This window comes from Lepisosteus platostomus, chromosome 5 (genome assembly GCF_059453375.1).
Source record: "Lepisosteus platostomus isolate fLepPlt1 chromosome 5, fLepPlt1.hap1, whole genome shotgun sequence".
Taxonomy (NCBI): Eukaryota; Metazoa; Chordata; class Actinopteri; order Semionotiformes; family Lepisosteidae; genus Lepisosteus; species Lepisosteus platostomus.
This window is the reverse complement of record NC_142615.1, coordinates 4,013,949-4,033,892: the sequence shown is the minus strand read 5'-3', so window position 1 is coordinate 4,033,892 and position 19,944 is coordinate 4,013,949. Positions and strand designations below refer to the sequence as shown.

Sequence of the window (19,944 nt, the reverse complement as noted above, 5' to 3'; positions counted from 1 at the left end):
TGTCCAGGATGTGTGAGTGTGTGTGTGTCCTGTGATGGACTGGTGTCCTGTCCAGGGTGTGTGAGTGTGTGTGTGTCCTGTGATGGACTGCTGTCCTGTCCAGGGTTTGTATGTGTGTCCTTTGATGGACTGGTGTTCTGTCCAAGGTGTGTGTGTCCTGTGATGGACTGGTGTCCTGTCCAGGGTGTGTGTGTGTGTCCTGTGATGGACTGGTGGATCACAATATTAATTCTCCTCCTTGATTCCCTCCTTCATCGCCGGAGTGAAAGCGGGACACGGCAGTAAAAGCTCAGCCCTGCGGGTGGTGGTCCTCTCGGCCACACGGGGGCGCTGTGGCCCCACGGGGGGGTTATGTTCACGTCCCGCTGGGAATCGCACCGACGCGGCGGAGTTCGTGAACGTCCCAGACACCAAGAAAACGAGAGAGACAGAGAAAAAAGGTCGTTTTCGGGGTTCAAGAAGCAACCCCGAGATTCAGGGAGTTTCCCCGCTGAGCTTACTCTGCCGAAAACACGCAGGTTTTATTTTTTTCCCGTGTCCCCCACCCCACACACACACAGCCCGTTTCTGTAGCGTGAAGTTGTGTTTTTTTGCGCGGCGGTCGGTGAGGGGCGACATTTTATTTATTTATTTTTTTTCCCACGGTCTGAAACAGAAACGGTCGGGTGGTGTTGTAGAGAGGTCGACGTGCCTGGGTTTCCTCGTCTGCGAAGCCCGTTTTTTTTGGGGGGGTCGTGAGGTCCCACGCAGCGCTCGGAAAAGAAAATGGCGTCTCTTTTCCCCGCAGGACGGGGGGGACCCGTGTTTTTTGGACGTGGCGTGGCCCGAAATGTCCGCCCTTGGGCGCTAGAGCGGGGTGGAGGTTGGTCTTTCTTTGACTTGGGGGTCGGGGGGGGTGCTACTTTCACTGAACCCCACCCCACGGAAACCCGTGTTGGACGTGGGGGTGCTGAATGCGCCCTCGACGTGATTTTGTCTTTAAATTCAAGGGCAGCTTTTGTCACCCTTGGGCCGGAAACAGCTGGACCCGTTTCCCCTGCCTGTCCGAGGTGGCGACTACCGGGGTCGTACAGGGACACCCGGCTGGCCGCCGAGAGTTGGAAAAATAAAATGTCCGCCCCAAAAAAAAAAACAACCGCGAAAAATGGCGGCCATTTTTGTTTCGCGGCCAAGCCGTGAGCGCGTCGGGGGCTGACGTCACGGGGGCGTCACAATGAGCCGCCTGACGTCACAGAGCGGCGGATTCTAGCGGGGGGCGGCGCCGGAGCCCCGTGAGCTCAGAGGAGTGAAGAGAGAGGAGGAGGAAAGACCTATATAGCGCTTAATAAACAGAATCGCTCTTCAGTATCCCCGTGAAATCGGTAAGTCGGTCAAAAGCGCCGCTGGCAAGAACTAACAAAGTAAGTGGAGAAATAAGTTGTTTTTTTTTACCGTTACTCCACTCTTATGGGTGTGATCGTGCTGTAAAAAGATATTGAGAGGAGCTGCACCTCTACACAGAGGGTGGTGGGGGTGGGGAACAGGCCGCCCAGTCCGTGTGGTTGAAGCCAATACCCCAGCTCCTCTCCAGACACAGCTGGGTGAGCTCCTCCAGTCAGGACAGTTGGCTCTTCTGTACACAGAGGGTGGCGGGGGTGGGGAACAAGCCGCCCAGCCCTGTGGTTGAAGCCGATACCCCGGCTTCTCTCCAGACACAGCTGGGTGAGCTCCTCCAGTCAGGACAGGAGGCTCTACTATACACAGAGAGTGGCGGGGGTGTGGAACAAAGCTGATACCCTGGCTCCTCTCCAGACACAGCTGGGTGAGCTCCTCCAGTCAGGACAGGAGGCTCTACTGTACACAGAGGGTGGTGGGGGTGGGGAACAAAGCCGATACCCTGGCTTCTCTCCAGACACAGCTGGGTGAGCTCCTCCAGTCAGGACAGGAGGCTCTACTGTACACAGAGGGGGGTGGGGGTGGGGAACAGGCTGCCCAGCTCTGTGGTTGAAGCCGATACCCTGGCTTCTCTCCAGACACAGCTGGGTGAGCTCCTCCAGTCAGGACAGGAGGCTCTACTGTACACAGAGAGTGGCGGGGGTGGGGAACAAGCCGCCCAGTCCGTGTGGTTGAAGCCGATACCCTGGCTTCTCTCCAGACACAGCTGGGTGAGCTCCTCCAGTCAGGACAGGTGGCTCTACTGTACACAGAGAGTGGCGGGGGTGTGTAACAAAGCCGATACCCTGGCTCCTCTCCAGACACAGCTGGGTGAGCTCCTCCAGTCAGGACAGGAGGCTCTACTGTACACAGAGAGTGGCGGGGGTGGGGAACAAGCCGCCCAGCGGTGTGGCTCCGCCCCCTCCCCTCCCCTCTGTGACTCTGCTTGTCTCGGCAGGACGATGGACCGACAGAGATGCCGCACGGCCGTGCGTGGTCGCAGCAGGACCCGGGCCCGGCGAGGCGTCGTAAGTCCACCCCTCCCGCCCGCCGTCCAGCGTCCAGTGTCCAGCGTCCAGCCCTCCTCCGACTGGCCTCTCCGCCCCCAGCAGCGCTCGCTGTATTATAATAATAATAATAAACTTCACTGATAGAGCACCTTTCACACACATAGCAGCGCAAAGCGCTTGACAGACCAGGTCTCACGGTAGCACCTCCAGACGAGGAGAGACACTTCCAGTGGTGATCTTGACTGAGGACACGCCTCGGCTCAAGAGACAGGGTCGCGGGTCTGAGGAACACCAAGCTGCAGGTCCATTATGGCCTTCTGAGAGCACAGATTGCCTCTGGACGTCCCAGACTCTTCCTGGACACACTGTACACACTCACCTGTCCAGACTCTTACTGGACACACTCACCTGTCCAAACTCTCACTGGACACACTGTAGAGACTCACCTGTCCAGACTCTCACTGGACACACTGTAGAGACTCACCTGTCCAGACTTTCACTGGACACACTGTAGAGACTCACCTGTCCAGACTCTTACTGGACACACTGTACACACTCACCTGTCCAGACTCTCACTGGACACACTGTACACACTCACCTGTCCACACTCTCACTGGACACACTGTAGAGACTCACCTGTCCAGACTCTCACTGGACACACTGGACACACTCACCTGTCCAGACTCTTCCTGGACACACTGTAGAGACTCACCTGTCCACACTCTCACTGGACACACTCACCTGTCATGACTCTCACTGGACACACTGTAGAGACTCACCTGTCCACACTCTTACTGGACACACTGTACACACTCACCTGTCCAGACTCTCACTGGACACACTGTCCACACTCACCTGTCCAGACTCTTACTGGACACACTGTAGAGACTCACCTGTCCAGACTCTCACTGGACACACTGTACACACTCACCTGTCCAGACTCTCACTGGACACACTGTACACACTCACCTGTCCACACTCTCACTGGACACACTGTAGAGACACACTTACCTGTCCACACTCTCACTGGACACATTGTAGAGACTCACCTGTCCACACTCTCACTGGACACACTGGTCAGACTCACCTGTCCAGACTCTCACTGGACACACTGTACACACTCACCTGTCCAGACTCTCACTGGACACACTGTACACACTCACCTGTCCACACTCTCACTGGACACACTGTACACACTCACCTGTCCACACTCTCACTGGACACACTGTAGAGACTGCCCAAGGCCCCTAGTCTCGACACGACTGGGCTGGGCTGTGTGGTCAGAGCTGTCTCGGAGATGGGCTGTCTGGCGTCTTCACAGGTCACACCGGTCAGGCCGAACCCGGACTGGCAGCGGGAGAGGTCCCGGCCCAAGTCCCGGTGCTTTTCCGTAAGTCTGACCCGGTCGCCTTCCGCGAGACTGGACCGGCCGCCCTGTGGTGGGCCCGGTGCCCCACATCTACCCTACAGCTCCCCACACTGACCCCTAAACTCCCGATACCCTACAGCTCCCCCCACTGACCCCTAAACTCCCGATACCCTACAGCTCCCCACACTGACCCCTAAACTCCCGATACCCTACAGCTCCCCACACTGACCCCTAAACTCCCGATACCCTACAGCTCCCCACACTGACCCCTAAACTCCCGATACCCTACAGCTCCACACACTGACCCCTAAACTCCCGATACCCTACAGCTCCCCACACTGACCCCTAAACTCCCGATACCCTACAGCTCCTCACACTGACCCCTAAACTCCCGATACCCTACAGCTCCTCACACTGACCCCTAAACTCCCGATACCCTACAGCTCCCCACACTGACCCCTAAACTCCAGATACCCTACAGCTCCTCACTCTGACCCCTAAACTCCCGATACCCTACAGCTCCCCACACTGACCCCTAAACTCCCGATACCCTACAGCTCCCCACACTGACCCCTAAACTCCCGATACCCTACAGCTCCCCACACTGACCCCTAAACTCCCGATACCCTACAGCTCCCCACACTGACCCCTAAACTCCCGATACCCTACAGCTCCCCACTCTGACCCCTAAACTCCCGATACCCTACAGCTCCCCAGACTGACCCCTAAACTCCCGATACCCTACAGCTCTCCACACTGACCCCTAAACTCCCGATACCCTACAGCTCCACACTGACCCCTAAACTCCCGATACCCTACAGCTCCCCACACTGACCCCTAAACTCCCGATACCCTACAGCTCCCCACACTGACCCCTAAACTCCCGATACCCTACAGCTCCCCACACTGACCCCTAAACTCCCGATACCCTACAGCTCCACACTCTGACCCCCACAGTCCTGATGGCCGAGAGGTCTCTGCTTGCTGTAGTGATTGAGTGAGCTCTGTGGACCTGACCTCTGTCTTGTGTCCTCGTTTCCAGCGTCTCCTAGTGGTCCGGCATTTCAGCAGGCCTGAAGGTGAGATCTGGGGAGGAGACAGAGCACCCCCTAACACCCCTGAGCTGGGTTACAGGGTAAGACAGCTTCTTGCTGTTGGACACACCTGTCCACACTCTTACTGGACACACTGGACACACTCGCCTGTCCAGACTCTTACTGGACACACTGTCCACACTCACCTGTCCACACTCTCACTGGACACACTGTACAGACTCGCCTGTCCACACTCTTACTGGACACACTGTACACACTCACCTGTCCAGACTCTTACTGGACACACTGTACACACTCACCTGTCCACACTCTCACTGGACACACTGTACACACTCAACTGTCCAGACTCACACTGTCCACACTCACCTGTCCACACTCTTACTGGACACACTGGACACACTGTCCACACTCACCTGTCCAAACTCACACTGTCCACACTCACCTGTCCACACTCTCACTGGACACACTGTCCACACTCACACTGTCCACACTCACCTGTCCACACTCTCACTGGACACACTGTAGAGACACACTCACCTGTCCAGACTCTCACTGGACACACTGTCCACACTCACCTGTCCACACTCTCACTGTCCACACTCACCTGTCCAGACTCTCACTGGACACACTGTCCACACTCACCTGTCCAGGCGTAGTCTCTGCTCCTCATCCCCCCTGCGTTGTGTCTCCCCCTCTCCCCGCTGGACAGAATCCCGAGGTGTCTTCGTGTCTCCCCGAGCTCGTCCAGAAGCTGGAGAGGGCGGCCGAGCTGCATCTGGACCTCCCGGGGTCACCCGGCTCGTCCCGCTCGGGCTCGCCCGGCTCGTTCCGCTCGGTGTCCCCCCCGTCCTCGCCCGAGAGCCCCCTCCGCCCCCCGCCCCCGGCCCCCCCCTCCGGCCCCCTCCGGCCCCTGACCGCCCCGCCCCGCCGCCCCCCCTTCCTCGCCGCCATGCCCCTCGAGCCCCCCCTGCTGCCCGGGGCGGTGCCCCTGCCCCTGCCCCCGCCCGTCCTGCCCCCCATCGCCCGCCCGCCCCCGCCAGGCCCCGCCTGGGGCTCCCCGGTGCGGAGGGCAAGGAGAGAGGCGGAGATGTCTGACGAGGCAAGTGGGGCAGAGTCTGTCCGTCTGTCCGTCTGTCCTTCTGTCCGTCTGTCTGTCCATCTGTCTGTCTGTCCGTCTGTCCGTCTGTCTGTCTGTCTGTCTTTCTGTCCGTCTGTCCGTCTATCCTTCTATCTTTCTATCCATCTGTCCTTCTGTCCTTTTCTCTGTCCATCTTTCCTTCTGTCCATCTGTCCCTTTCACTGTCCTTCTGTCTTTCTGTTCTTTTCTCTGTCCATCTGTCCTTCTGACTTTCTGTTCTTTTCTCTGTCCATCTGTCCTTCTGTCCATCTCTTTCTTTCCGTCTGTCTTTCTGTCCGTCCGTCTGTCCGTCTGTCTGTCTATCCTTCTATCTTTCTATCCATCTGTCCTTCTGTCCTTTTCTCTGTCCATCTTTCCTTCTGTCCATCTGTCCCTTTCACTGTCCTTCTGTCTTTCTGTTATTTTCTCTGTCCATCTGTCCTTCAGTCCATCTGTCTTTCTGTCCTTTTCTCCTTCTCTCTGTCCATCAGTCCATCTGTCCTTTTCTCTGTCTTTTTGTCCGTCTGTACTTCTCTCTTTCTGTCTTTCTGTCCTTCTGTCTGAGTCTCTGTGTTTGTCCCTCTCTCCCTGTGTCTCTCCCTGTGTCTCTCCGTGTGTCTCCCTGCTCTCTGTCTGTCCTGCGTTGTCCCAGCTGGGCCTGTCTCCCCGGCTCTCTGCCTTCAGCTCTGTTCGCCGATGTCCCGCCAGCCCGTCTCTCTCTCAGCCTGTCTCTTGACTTGCAGGAGGAAGAGGAGGTGGAGACAGCTCCTCCGGCAGGAGAGAGGAAGGAGGTCAGTGCTGGTCCCACCCTGCCCCCTGTCCTGTCTGTGGTGGAGTTTCGCCGTCTTGTCTGTCCCTGGGTCTCAGTGTCTCTCTCTCTTTCAGCCCTGTCTGTCAGTGTCTCTCTCGGTCTGCTGTCTGTCTGTCCCTGCCTCTCTGTCTCTCTCTCTTTCAGCCCTGTCTGTCAGTGTCTCTCTCTCGGCCTGCTGTCTGTCTGTCCCTGCCTCTCTGTCTCTCTCTCTTTCAGCCCTGTCTGTCAGTGTCTCTCTCCTCCTCCTCTCTGTCCTCAGTGTGTCTCTCTCCTCCTCCTCTCTGTCCTGTGGTGTCCAGGCAGTGTGTCTCTCTCCTCCTCCTCCTCTCTGTCCTGTGGTGTCCAGGCAGTGTGTCTCTCTCCTCCTCCTCCTCTCTGTCCTGTGGTGTCCAGTGGGTCAGTATTAGTGGGCTACACCCAGGCTCACTCCCTACGAGTGTGATCTCAGCAGAGTCTCTGTGCTCTTGGGACACTTGACTCACCTGTCTCTCTCTTTCTCTCCCTGTGCTGTCCCTCTCCTGCCCCCTCTCTCCCTCCTCGGACTCCAGCTGGAGGAGGTCCAATCACCACCTCCTGTGAGACAGAAGAAAAAGAAGGTGGGTGATGCTCTGATCCTCTCTTTACTCCTGTCCAGTGTCCAGTGTCTGTATGAACCCTTCTCTCTCTCTCAGTGCAGTGTTCATGTACTGGAGTGTCCAGTCAGTCAGTGTGTCTGTATGAACCCCTCTCTCTCTCTCAGTGCAGTGTTCATGTACTGGAGTGTCCAGTCAGTGTGTCTGTGTGAACCCCTCTCTCTCTCAGTGCAGTGTTCATGTACTGGAGTGTCCAGTCAGTGTGTGTGTGTGAACCCCTCTCTCTCTCTCAGTGCAGTGTTCATGTACTGGAGTGTCCAGTCAGTGTGTCTGTGTGAACCCCTCTCTCTCTCAGTGCAGTGTTCATGTACTGGAGTGTCCAGTCAGTGTGTCTGTATGAACCCCTCTCTCTCTCTCTCAGTGCAGTGTTCATGTACTGGAGTGTCCAGTCAGTGTGTCTGTATGAACCCCTCTCTCTCTCTCTCAGTGCAGTGTTCATGTACTGGAGTGTCCAGTCAGGGTGTCTGTATGAACCCCTCTCTCTCTCAGTGCAGTGTTCATGTACTGGAGTGTCCAGTCAGTGTGTCTGTGTGAACCCCTCTCTCTCTCAGTGCAGTGTTCATGTACTGGAGTGTCCAGTCAGTGTGTCTGTATGAACCCCTCTCTCTCTCAGTGCAGTGTTCATGTACTGGAGTGTCCAGTCAGTGTGTCTGTATGAACCCCTCTCTCTCTCAGTGCAGTGTTCATGTCCTGGAGTGTCCAGTCAGTGTGTCTGTATGAACCCCTCTCTCTCTCTCAGTGCAGTGTTCATGTACTGGAGTGTCCAGTCAGTGTGTCTGTATGAACCCCTCTCCCTCTCTCAGTGCAGTGTTCATGTCCTGGAGTGTCCAGTCAGTGTGTCTGTATGAACCCCTCTCTCTCTCAGTGCAGTGTTCATGTACTGGAGTGTCCAGTCAGTGTGTCTGTATGAACCCCTCTCTCTCTCAGTGCAGTGTTCATGTACTGGAGTGTCCAGTCAGTGTGTCTGTATGAACCCCTCTCTCTCTCAGTGCAGTGTTCATGTACTGGAGTGTCCAGTCAGTCAGTGTGTCTGTGTGAACCCCTCTCTCTCTCAGTGCAGTGTTCATGTACTTGAGTGTCCAGTCAGTGTGTCTGTATGAACCCCTCTCTCTCTCTCAGTGCAGTGTTCATGTCCTGGAGTGTCCAGTCCGACTCTTAACGTGACTCTCCTGTCTCTGCTTCAGAAGCGCTGGTGCGTCCTTCTAAACTCCCTGAGCTGCGTGTCGGTTGAGACAGAAGACCAGGACGAGCCGATGGAGGTGGCGACCGTAGCTCAGGAGAGGAAGAGCGAGGGAGAGGAGGAGCTGGCTGCCGGGAAGGACAAGAGGAGGAAGAGGAGGTGCAGGTGAGCAGACAGGGGGGCGCCGCCTGGTCGTGTCTGTGATTCAAGGAGGAGTCTCCTCTTGCTGTTTGATGTCATGGTGACGTCTGTGTCTGTGTCCCTCACACCTGCAATAACAATATTCTTTCCAGGTTCCTTTCCTGGTTCTGTGCCGGCTAAGATCTGGACTGGACTGGACTGGACTGGACTGGACTGGACTGGAGCTGAGGGACACCAGACGGGACTGGACAGGAGCCTAGGGACACCAGACTGGACTGGACCGGAGCTGAGAGACACCAGACTGGACTGGACTGGAGCTGAGGGACCCCAGACTGTGCTGGACCGAAGCTGAGGGACCCCAGTCTGGACTGAAGCTGAGGGACCCCAGACTGTGCTGGACCGAAGCTGAGGGACCCCAGTCTGGACCGAAGCTGAGGGACCCCAGTCTGGACCGAAGCTGAGGGACCCCAGACTGTGCTGGACCGAAGCTGAGGGACCCCAGTCTGTGCTGGACCGAAGCTGATGGACCCCAGTCTGTGCTGGGCCGAAGCTTAGGGACACCAGACTGTGCTGGACCGAAGCTGAGGGACCCCAGTCTGTGCTGGACCGAAGCTGAGGGACCCCAGACTGTGCTGGACCAAAGCTGATGGACCCCAGTCTGTGCTGGGCCGAAGCTGAGGGACACCAGTCTGTGCTGGACCGAAGCTGAGGGACCCCAGACTGTGCTGGACCAAAGCTGAGGGACCCCAGTCTGTGCTGAACCGAAGCTGAGGGACCCCAGACTGGACTGGACTGGAGCTGAGGGGCCCCAGACTGGACTGGACTGGAGCTGAGGGACCCCAGACTGTGCTGGACCGAAGCTGAGGGACCCCAGTCTGGACTGCACTGGAGCTGAGGGACACCAGACTGGACTGGAGCTGAGAGACACCAGACTGGACAGGACTGAAGCTGAGGGACACCAGACTGGACTGGACTGAAGCTTGTAATTTTTATTCTTTTGTTAAGGATCAATAAAAAAAAAATAAAAAAAAATCTGTTTAGCTTTTGGTTTTTTCCCTCCCCTCCCCCCCCAAGGCTGCTGCTGGGAGAGGTGTGAGTGGGGCCAGCAGGGGGCGCTCTCACCCTGCGGTCTGTGTGGGTCCTGATGCCCCAGTATAGTGACGGGGGACACTGGACTGTAAACAGGCGCCGTCAAACCGAGGTCCTGACTCTCTGTGCTCATTAACAATCCCGGGGTGTCTCTGGAGAAGAGTAGGGGTGTTACCCCAGTGTCCTGGCCTGATTCCCCCCCTGGTCTTGACCCATCATGGCCTCCTAATCACCCCCCCCTCTCTGAACTGGCTCCATCCCTCTGCTCTCCTCCCCACTGAGAGCTGCTGTGTGCTGAGCGGACTGGAGCATCATCCAGGTGGGGGCTGCACACTGGGGGGGCTGGAGGGGATCCCCCTGACCTGGGAGGAGCTCTGAGTGGAGGGTCCAGACTTATTAATTATTATTATTATTCGTGCTGCACTGGGCTTCAGTCCTGGCAGTGAGAGGGGGACTCTGTGATCAGGACAGATACTCATGACTGTATAATAACACACGATAGAAATGGAAAACAGGGTAGCGCTGTAGTCTCTTCGAAACGTTTTGAACTGCCAGAAGAAGTTTTCACAACCCGGACTACTGAAGGTACAGGTCTTCTCCCATCGTCCAGAGCAAGGTGAGAGGTCACCCCCTCGGGGCACAGTATCCCCGATCCACCCAATATTACTAGTAGGTTGATAAATGTAAATGTTCTTTCTCCCCCCGTATTATACCTCGCGAAATATAACGATGGCCAACTCCTTAAGTCGAAATTGAAACCCTTTTCACGCTACAAGACAGTCCGTCGACATCGCCGCGGCCCGAAGCGCGACTTCCGGTATGACGTAACCGGAAGGGGGGTGGGGGTAAGTACGTCACAGCCGGGGGGAAGCCCCTATCACGTGAGAGGGGTGCGGCGGGCGGCGAAGAGAAGTTGATCTGCGTGGGGTGTGGAAACGCTGTTTTTTTCAGAACATCAGAACAACCGCAGAGATGACCATCGACCCACCTCCGGACGTTTCCTTTTTTGTCCTCTTTTGGCCTCCAAAATAAAAAAAAAACTGGGATCCATCGTGGCGTTGCCAAATTAAAACGTCAACCACTTTTCGGGCTTTCGTGCTGTCCGTGATGAAACCGTCATGGTCGTGTAAGGATACGTTACGTCACAGACCGGCGGCACTCGGGCGTGGGGAGTGTCGTCACGTTTCTGAAACGGGCACGTCAGACAAGATCTCTGACAAGAAAAACCCAAACCTGTAAGATTCAATTTCAGTTCAGTTTTTTTTATTTAGCGCCTTTCACAACAAGAATGCCCCAAGGCCCTGAACAAAGGAGTTGTTCCCCACCCCCGCCCCCCTCTGTGTACAGAAGAGCCCCCTGTCCTGACTGGAGGAGCTCACCCAGCTGTGTCTGGAGAGAAGCCGGGGTATCGGCTTCAACCACAGGGCTGGGCAGCTTGTTCCCCACCCCCGCCACCCTCTGTGTACAGTAGAGCCTCCTGTCCTGACTGGAGGAGCTCACCCAGCTGTGTCTGGAGAGAAGCCAGGGTATCGGCTTCAACCACACGGACTGGGCGGCTTGTTCCCCACCCCCGCCCCCCTCTGTGTACAGTAGAGCCCCCTGTCCTGACTGGAGGAGCTCACCCAGCTGTGTCTGGAGAGAAGCCAGGGTATCGGCTTCAACCACAGGGGCTGGGCGGCTTGTTCCCCACCCCTGCCCCCCTCTGTGTACAGAAGAGCCACCCCCCCTGTCATTTTTTTATATAGCACCATTCACAACAAGAATGCCCCAAGGCCCTGAACAAAGGAGTTGTTCCCCACCCCCGCCCCCCTCTGTGTACAGAAGCGCCTCCTGTCCTGACTGGAGGAGCTCACCCAGCTGTGTCTGGAGAGGAGCCAGGGTATCGGCTTCAACCACAGGGCTGGGCGGCTTGTTCCCCACCCCCACCACCCTCTGTGTACAGTAGAGCCACCCCCCCCGTCACTTGAGCTTGTAGGTGATGGGCAGCAGCTCCCCGCGGGCCTTCATGGCCCGGATCCGCTCCCGGACGTCGGCCGGCATGCTGGCGGCGCAGCGGCGGGCGTACTGCAGCAGGCGGTCGGCCCCGGGCCGGAAGCGCCCCAGCTCGGCCAGCAGGCGGGGCGCGGCGATCATCGCCTCGGCCAGCGGCGCCGTCAGCGCCAGCGTGTTGCGGTCCACCCGCAGGCGCCGGAACGCCTTCTGCATGCTGCCCTCGGCGCGGAAGACCTGCAGGGCCCGCCGGTAGCGCTCCAGGATGTCCTGAGGGGTCTTCGCTGGCGGGGGGGTGGGGTGGGGGGGGAGAGAGAAGGAAGGCTTCAACCACAGGGGCTGGGCGGCTTGTTCCCCACCCCCGCCACCCTCTGTGTACAGAAGAGCCTCCTGTCCTGACTGGAGGAGCTCACCCAGCTGTGTCTGGAGAGAAGCCAGGGTATCGGCTTTGTTCCACACCCCTGCCACTCTCTGTGTACAGAAGAGCCCCCTGTCCTGACTGGAGGAGCTCACCCAGCTGTGTCTGGAGAGAAGCCGGGGTATCGGCCTTCAACCACACGGACTGGGCGGCTTGTTCCCCACCCCCACCCCCCTCTGCGTACAGAAGAGCCCCCTGTCCTGACTGGAGGAGCTCACCCAGCTGTGTCTGGAGAGAAGCCAGGGTATCGGCTTCAACCACAGGGCTGGGCAGCTTGTTCCCCACCCCCACCCCTCTCTGTGTACAGTAGAGCCTCCTGTCCTGACTGGAGGAGCTCACCCAGCTGTGTCTGGAGAGAAGCCAGGGTATCGGCTTCAACCACAGGGCTGGGCAGCTTGTTCCCTACCCCCACCACCCTCTGTGTACAGAAGAGCCTCCTGTCCTGACTGGAGGAGCTCACCCAGCTGTGTCTGGAGAGAAGCCAGGGTATCGGCTTCAACCACAGGGATGGGCGGCTTGTTCCACCCTCCCACCTCTCTCTGTGTACAGAAGAGCCTCCTGTCCTGACTGGAGGAGCTCACCCAGCTGTGTCTGGAGAGAAGCCAGGGTATCGGCTTCAACCACAGGGATGGGCGGCTTGTTCCACCCTCCCACCTCTCTCTGTGTACAGAAGAGCCTCCTGTCCTGACTGGAGGAGCTCACCCAGCTGTGTCCTGAGAGAAGCCGGGGTATCGGCTTCAACCACAGGGATGGGCGGCTTGTTCCACCCTCCCACCCCTCTCTGTGTACAGTAGAGCCTCCTGTCCTGACTGGAGTGACAGTAGAGACGGGATTCATGGGTTTTCTGGAGGGGGACTTCGCCCAGCCCTGCTGCTCCTACCTCGGACAGAAGACACTTTCCCCAGCTGCTTCATCGTCTTCTCCCTGCGGGAGACCGGCCGCCTGCCGGATCGGGGGGCGCTGTCCACGGGGCGGGCCGCGGCCCCCGAGGTCGAGGGGCTCCCAGGGGGGGGGGGCGCCCCGCTCGTCGTCGGCACCGGCGCCGCGTTCTCTGCCACCACCGGCGTCGGGCCGCGGGCCTCACCTGGAGATAACACACCGGGTTCTTTTAACGGATCGCCTCGGGACACTCGGCCACAACGGAGCTGTGTGCGGCCGTCTGTAAGGAGGGGTTCAGCGCGGGGGGGCTCCGGGCTCGGGTCTGGACCTGGGGGGGGGCTGTCTGTGTGGAGTCTGCATGTTCTCCCTGTGTTCTCCGGGTCCAAAGACAGGCTTTTGGGCTAATTGGCTTCTGGGAAAACTGGCCCTGGTGTGTGTGTGTGTCCTGTGATGGACTGGTGTCCTGTCCAGGGTGTGTGAGTGTGTGTGTGTGTCCTGTGACGGACTGGTGTCCTGTCCAGGGTGTGTGAGTGTGTGTGTGTGTCCTGTGATGGACTGCTGTCCTGTCCAGGGTGTGTGAGTGTGTGTGTGTGTCCTGTGATGGACTGCTGTCCTGTCCAGGGTGTGTGAGTGTGTGTGTGTGTCCTGTGATGGACTGGTGTCCTGTCCAGGGTGTGTGAGTGTTTGTGTGTGTCCTGTGATGGACTGGTGTCCTGTCCAGGGTGTGTGTGTGTGTGTGTGTGTGTGTGTGTGTGTGTGTGTGTGTGTGTGTGTGTGTGTGTGTGTGTGTGTTCTGTGATGGACTGGTGTCCTGTCCAGGGTGTGTGAGTGTGTGTGTGTCCTGTGATGGACTGGTGTCCTGTCCAGGGTGTGTGAATGCATGTGTGTGTGTGTTCTGTGATGGACTGGTGTCCTGTCCAGGGTGTGTGTGTGTCCTGTGATGGACTGGTGTCCTGTCCAGGGTGTGTGTGTGTCCTGTGATGGAATGGTGTCCTGTCCAGGGTGTGTGAGTGTGTGTGTGTCCTGTGATGGACTGCTGTCCTGTCCAGGCTGTGTGTGTGTTTGTGTCCTGTGATGGACTGTCCAGGCCAAAGGAATAGTTTCAGGAACCCTCAAGAAATTCCATCCGCCTCCAAAACTCATTGCATGAAGAAGACTCATTTTAAAACGTTACCTGCATGCCCCAGAACACTGAAAGTCGCCAATCAGCAATAAAATGTTGATTCCTGATGCTCACATTTCGACATACAATTAATAATGTGTGTTAAAAAGTCCGGAATATAGTTTTGTACGCAACCCGTTAATATCGAAATATCTAAAAGGGGGCATTTTGAATTATTTCAGTGAGCACCGTTGCCGAGGGGGAAGAAGGAGATATTTCAGTCGATTCAGAAGCGTACCTGCGCCCGCCGTCAGGCGGTCGATCGTCCGGCGCAAGAAGTCGCGCTCCCCCTCCAGCGCGCGCACCTTCTCCTCCAGCGCGCGCACCTTCTCCAGCAGCAGCTCGTGGCCCGACCCGGGCGCCTGGCCGAACAGCGCCGCCACCGCGATGACCGGGGCCGCCGCCGTCACTTCCGGCCTGCAGCCTGGGGGGGGGGCGTTAACGTTTGATTCGGAATTCAGAACAAGCCATCACCGCGAACAAGTGACGTGGGCATTTACCCCCCCCCCCGACACACACCTCCCCTCCATCTTCTGTTTTTCCCGACGCTATCTCCCACTTAATTAATTAATTAATTAATTAATTGCTGACACTTATAGAGCGCTTTTCTGGACACTCCCCTCAGAGCTCTTCCCAGGTCAGGGGGATCCCCTCCAGCCCCCCCAGTGTGCAGCCCCCACCTGGATGATGCTCCAGTCCTCTCAGCACACAGCAGCTCTCAGTGGGGAGGAGAGCAGAGGGATGGAGCCAGTTCAGAGAGGGGGGGGTGATTAGGAGGCCATGATGGGTCAAGACCAGGGGGGGAATCAGGCCAGGACACTGGGGTAACACCCCTACTCTTCTCCAGAGACACCCCGGGATTGTTAATGAGCACAGAGAGTCAGGACCTCGGTTTGACGGCGCCTGTTTACAGTCCAGTGTCCCCCGTCACTATACTGGGGCATCAGGACCCACACAGACAACAGGGTGAGAGCGCCCCCTGCTGGCCCCACTCACACCTCTCCCAGCAGCAGCAGCCTCAGTTTTTCCCAGGAGTCTCCCATCCAGGTACTGGCCAGGCTCCCACCTGCTGGGCTCCAGTGGGGAGAGGGCTGCCAGCTGGGAGCTGCAGGGTGATCTGGCTGCTGGACCAGGCGTCTGAAAAAAACTCCCCCAGCACACGCGCAAATATTTCCCTACCCCACAAGATAAATGCCCCGCACCGGATTAGACGTGCAAGCGAATCCACGCCGCACGCGACTCATTGGGGTGGATCAGTAGTCACCCCCAATCCTATGAACTTACCCCCCTTCACACACGAACCTCTAAATACCCCCGTGTGTGAATATTCGAGCAGTCGGCTTTTGGCGGGTATAGGAATCGACACCCAGTCGAGGTATTGAGTGGAGTGTCCAGAAAAGCGCTATAGAAGTGTATGCAATTATTATTGTTATGATTATTATTAGAATTAAAATCGGGGAACTGGCGGCCGCTAGTGGCCGGATCAGTCACTGCAGCCGCCGGGAGAGAGCGGGGCCGGCCTACCGCGCATGCGCCAGGTACAGTATGGCCGCCTGTGTCTGCTTCAGGAGAAATCCGACTGTCGCACAAACGCACCTGTTTGCTCCCTGCCGGGCGTTTCTCCCAGCGCCTGGGAGAAGAACTCATTGTCCCCGGCTGCCCGCGACGCCTCTTCTCTCTTGATATCCGGGCTCCACATGTCGCGCGGCGTGGGAACGTCCACGGGACACGGGGGTGAGGGGTGCCTGCCGGGAGGACACGAGGTGGGATGTTCAGTGCTTATTTTTTGTTTTCCTAACTTTTATGGAGCGTCGCATAGTAAGAACAGACACCGGAGAAGGTTTAAGCCCACAAATATTAGACATATAAGTGAATTAAAAACTAAACTATACACAGCCAGAGGTCATATAACGCCACCAGCAATAATAATAATAGTAGTGGTGATTCCTTACACCTATATAGCGCCTTGCTGGACCCTCCCCTCAGAGAGGTCAGCGTGTGTGTGTCTGCAGAGTCTCCAGGGGTCTTTAAAGCAGGGCTGTCCAGTCCTGGTCCTGGAGGGGTCAGTGTGTGTGTGTGTCTGCAGAGTCTCCAGGGGTCTTTAAAGCAGGGCTGTCCGGTCCTGGTCCTGGAGGGGTCAGTGTGTGTGTGTGTGTGTGTGTGTCTGCAGAGTCTCCAGGGGTCTTTAAAGCAGGGCTGTCCAGTCCTGGTCCGTGGAAAATTCCGACAAGGGCCTCATTGTGTGCAGAAGGAAAGTGAAAACTGGCCTGATCCCAAATGTCGTCAGATGAGCCCAACTGCAGTGTAGGTGATCACACTTCAAAGTGCAGTTCACGTCTGTACCATATCCGGTCTGATAGTAAAGAGAGTATATATCACAGCAGTACATACTAACTGTCATTCCTATATATTATATGAATACAGACTCATTTATATATTAATAACAGTGCAGTACGAGCCTGTACTGTATCCAGTATGTTAGTAAAGATAGTATATATCACAGCAGTACATACTAACTGTCATTCCTATATATTATATGAATACAGACTCATTTATATATTAATAACAGTGCAGTACAAGCCTGTATCGTATCCAGTCTGATAGTAAAGATAGTATATATCACAGCAGTACATACTAACTGTCATTCCTATATATTATATGAATACAGACTCATTTATATATTAATAACAGTGCAGTACGAGCCTGTACTGTATCCAGTATGTTAGTAAAGATACAGATTGGCACATTAGTATATGTCACAACAGTATATGCTTGCTGTATATTCCTGTATATGAGTATAGACACTTTTATATATGTTAGTAACAGTAAAGTACTGCATACATTCTTTTAGTAAAGGCGTAGAGTTACACATTCGTGTTTACATGTATTCCTGTATACATGCCCCAGAAGTGCCCTAAAATCACCCAGGAATGTGCCCCAAAATCACCCAGGAATGTGCCCCAAAATCACCCAGAAATGTGCCCCAAAATCACCCAGGAAGGTGCCCCAAAATCACCCAGGAAGGTGCCCCAAAAGTGCCCAGAAATGTGCCCTAAAATCACCCAGGAAGGTGCCCTAAAATCACCCAGGAATGTGCCCCAAAAGTGCCCAGAAATGTGCCCCAAAATCACCCAGGAATGTGCCCCAAAAGTGCCCAGAAATGTGCCCCAAAATCACCCAGGAATGTGCCCCAAAAGTGCCCAGAAATGTGCCCCAAAATCACCCAGGAAGGTGCCCCAAAAGTGCCCAGAAATGTGCCCTAAAATCACCCAGGAAGGTGCCCCAAAAGTGCCCAGAAATGTGCCCTAAAATCACCCAGGAAGGTGCCCTAAAATCACCCAGGAATGTGCCCCAAAAGTGCCCAGAAATGTGCCCTAAAATCACCCAGGAATGTGCCCCAAAAGTGCCCAGAAATGTGCCCCAAAATCACCCAGGAAGGTGCCCCAAAAGTGCCCAGAAATGTGCCCCAAAATCACCCAGGAAGGTGCCCCAAAAGTGCCCAGGAATGTGCCCCAAAATCACCCAGTAATGTGTTTGATCCCGCGCGCCCCCGGACCGGCCCGAGTCTCTGAATCTCGACGTCTCCCGGAAGAGATCCTTCTTTCCTTTCCTCTCCTCCTCCTCGGCTGTGAAGAGCCCTTCTCAGGGGCGTCAGTCCAGCGGCGCTGAGGGTGCGAGGGGCCGCGGGGTCCCCCAGCGTGCCCCCGACTCCGGTCCCCTCGTCTGCTCCCGTCCTGGCCCCCTTTCCCGTGCCCCACAGCCAGCTCTGGCCCTGCCCCCTGCCAGCGCGAATCTCAGCCTGCGCTCTCTGGGGAGAACAGACTCTGCGTGGCAGGAGGCCAGTGTCTGCACACACACACGCACACCTGCGCACACCAATGTTTACCTGGAGCTGTTGGAGCCAGCTGCGTCCTGAGAGAAGACAGGGTATCGGCTTCAACCACAGGGCTGGGCGGCTTGTTCCCCACATCCACCACTCTCTGTGTACAGAAGAGCCCCCTGTCCTGACTGGAGGAGCTCACCCAACTGCGTCCTGAGAGAAGCCAGAGTATCGGCTTCAACCACAGGGCTGGGCGGCTTGTTCCCCGCCCCCGCCCCCCTCTGTGTACAGAAGAGCCTCCTGTCCTGACTGGAGGAGCTCACCCAGCTGTGTCTGGAGAGAAGCCAGGGTCTCGGCTTCAACCACAGGGGCTGGGCGGCTTGTTCCCCGCCCCCGCCCCCCTCTGTGCACAGACGCGCCTCCCGTTCTCGGTTTTGAGTTGAGATGCAGCGGGAGTCTCACACGGCGGCCCGCCCCCCGCCCCCCCCACCCCATGGCAGCTCGTTAACGAGGGAGTGGCAGAACAGAACTCGTTAGTGGTGGGAGGGTGGGTTGGGGGACCACCACAGCTGACTTTCTCTTTCGGTTCGCTGGGCGGGAGAGGAAAAGCACAGCAGCATTCCAGTCCTCCGGCACTCTCTCACACCTCTGGGCAGGAGGCCAGGCCTAACCGGTTCCCTATCTGGGGACGCGGGGGCGGCGGCGGAGTCGGGTTTCACCTGCTCCTCGCTGCCGTTAAAGGCACAGGGCTGCCGGGGACTGACGAGGCGACGCCGTCTCTCCCTGACGCCCCCGGTCCATCCACCCCTCCGTCTGCCCCCCCGGCTCTCTCTCCAGTCCAGGCTCGCAGACTGGGGGGAGCTGGAGTCTGTCCCAGACTGGAAGGACTGCGCGGGGCAAAATCCCACTGTCTGCTCGCGTAGCTCAGAGGAGGTGTCGCTTTACACGGAGGGGGGGCGGGGGTGGGGAACAAGCTGCCCAGCCCTGTGGTTGAAGCCGATACCCTGGCTTCTCTCAGGACACAGCTGGGTGAGCTCCTCCAGTCAGGACAGGAGGCTCTCCTGTACACAGAGGGTGGTGGGGGTGGGGAACAAGCTGCCCAGCCCTGTGATTGAAGCCGATACCCTGGCTTCTCTCCAGACACAGCTGGGTGAGCTCCTCCAGTCAGGACAGGAGGCTCTCCTGTACACAGAGGGTGGCGGGGGTGGGGAACAAGCCGCCTAGCCCTGTGGTTGAAGCCGATACCCTGGCTTCTCTCAGGACACAGCTGGGTGAGCTCATCCAGTCAGGACAGGAGGCTCTCCTGTACACAGAGGGGGGTGGGGGTGGGGAACAAGCCGCCTAGCCCTGTGGTTGAAGCCCGATACCCTGGCTTCTCTCAGGACACAGCTGGGTGAGCTCCTCCAGTCATTTGCGTATTTGCTCCACTGTTATATTCCTGTTTTTTTTTAATTATTTGCTATATTTTCTCCTGTGATTCCTCCTATCGTTACCTTATATTGGGTCATTAAGCTACGGGGTTGCTTACCCGTTCGGCCCTGTTTGCTGGGTTGTTAGATGGTCTGATTCCCAGTCTCGTCTCCTTTGTGTTCGATCAGCAGCTCGTCTGGAAGGGGTCTCGACACCCTGTATCTGTTCACACCACGCCGTGTCTCTGGAGCTGTCATCGAGAGCGCACGGAATTTGACCGGAAGCCAGTGCGGGGACTCCAGGACAGGAGTAACGTGCACACTTGCACTAGACCTGGTCGAATGACTTTATGCCATTGTCCAAAAATCATACATTCTGCACAACAAGCTAGGAAAAATGCCACTGGTGGGATGCGGACCCAGGATCTCCTGTTTACCAAACAGGCACTT

General features: G+C 56.9%; 2 protein-coding genes and 1 long non-coding RNA gene across 4 annotated transcripts; 2 read left to right on the top strand and 1 right to left on the bottom strand.

The window, feature by feature from the left end:
* Positions 1-903: 903 nt before the first annotated feature.
* LOC148662565 (uncharacterized) lies at positions 904-3,813 on the top strand. The gene is made up of 3 exons (XR_015937123.1): positions 904-1,361; positions 2,372-2,441; positions 3,745-3,813. It is a non-coding gene; the product is annotated as an uncharacterized LOC148662565 (long non-coding RNA).
* A 1,965-nt stretch (positions 3,814-5,778) lies between these two features.
* On the top strand, positions 5,779-9,648 carry LOC148662564 (uncharacterized). Its single transcript, XM_088631270.1, has 5 exons — positions 5,779-5,946; positions 6,708-6,755; positions 7,324-7,371; positions 8,592-8,752; positions 8,881-9,648. The coding sequence occupies exons 1-5, from the start codon at positions 5,797-5,799 to the stop codon at positions 8,906-8,908; spliced, it is 435 nt and encodes a 144-aa protein (XP_088487396.1). The 5' UTR covers positions 5,779-5,796; the 3' UTR covers positions 8,909-9,648.
* Positions 9,649-11,058: 1,410 nt separating this feature from the next.
* On the bottom strand, positions 11,059-18,439 carry LOC148662563 (coiled-coil domain-containing protein 106-like). 2 transcript variants are annotated; one of them, XM_088631248.1, is made up of 5 exons: positions 18,152-18,439; positions 15,862-16,010; positions 14,504-14,689; positions 13,105-13,308; positions 11,059-12,090 (listed from the first exon to the last, which is right to left on the bottom strand). In XM_088631248.1, exons 2-5 carry the CDS (start codon positions 15,962-15,964, stop codon positions 11,777-11,779), a joined length of 807 nt encoding a protein of 268 aa, XP_088487374.1. In that variant the 5' UTR covers positions 15,965-16,010; positions 18,152-18,439; the 3' UTR covers positions 11,059-11,776. The 2 variants fall into 2 exon arrangements, with proteins under 2 accessions (XP_088487374.1, XP_088487373.1); XM_088631247.1 differs by lacking the exon at positions 18,152-18,439 and adding an exon at positions 17,788-18,112.
* Between the last annotated feature and the right edge of the window lie 1,505 nt (positions 18,440-19,944).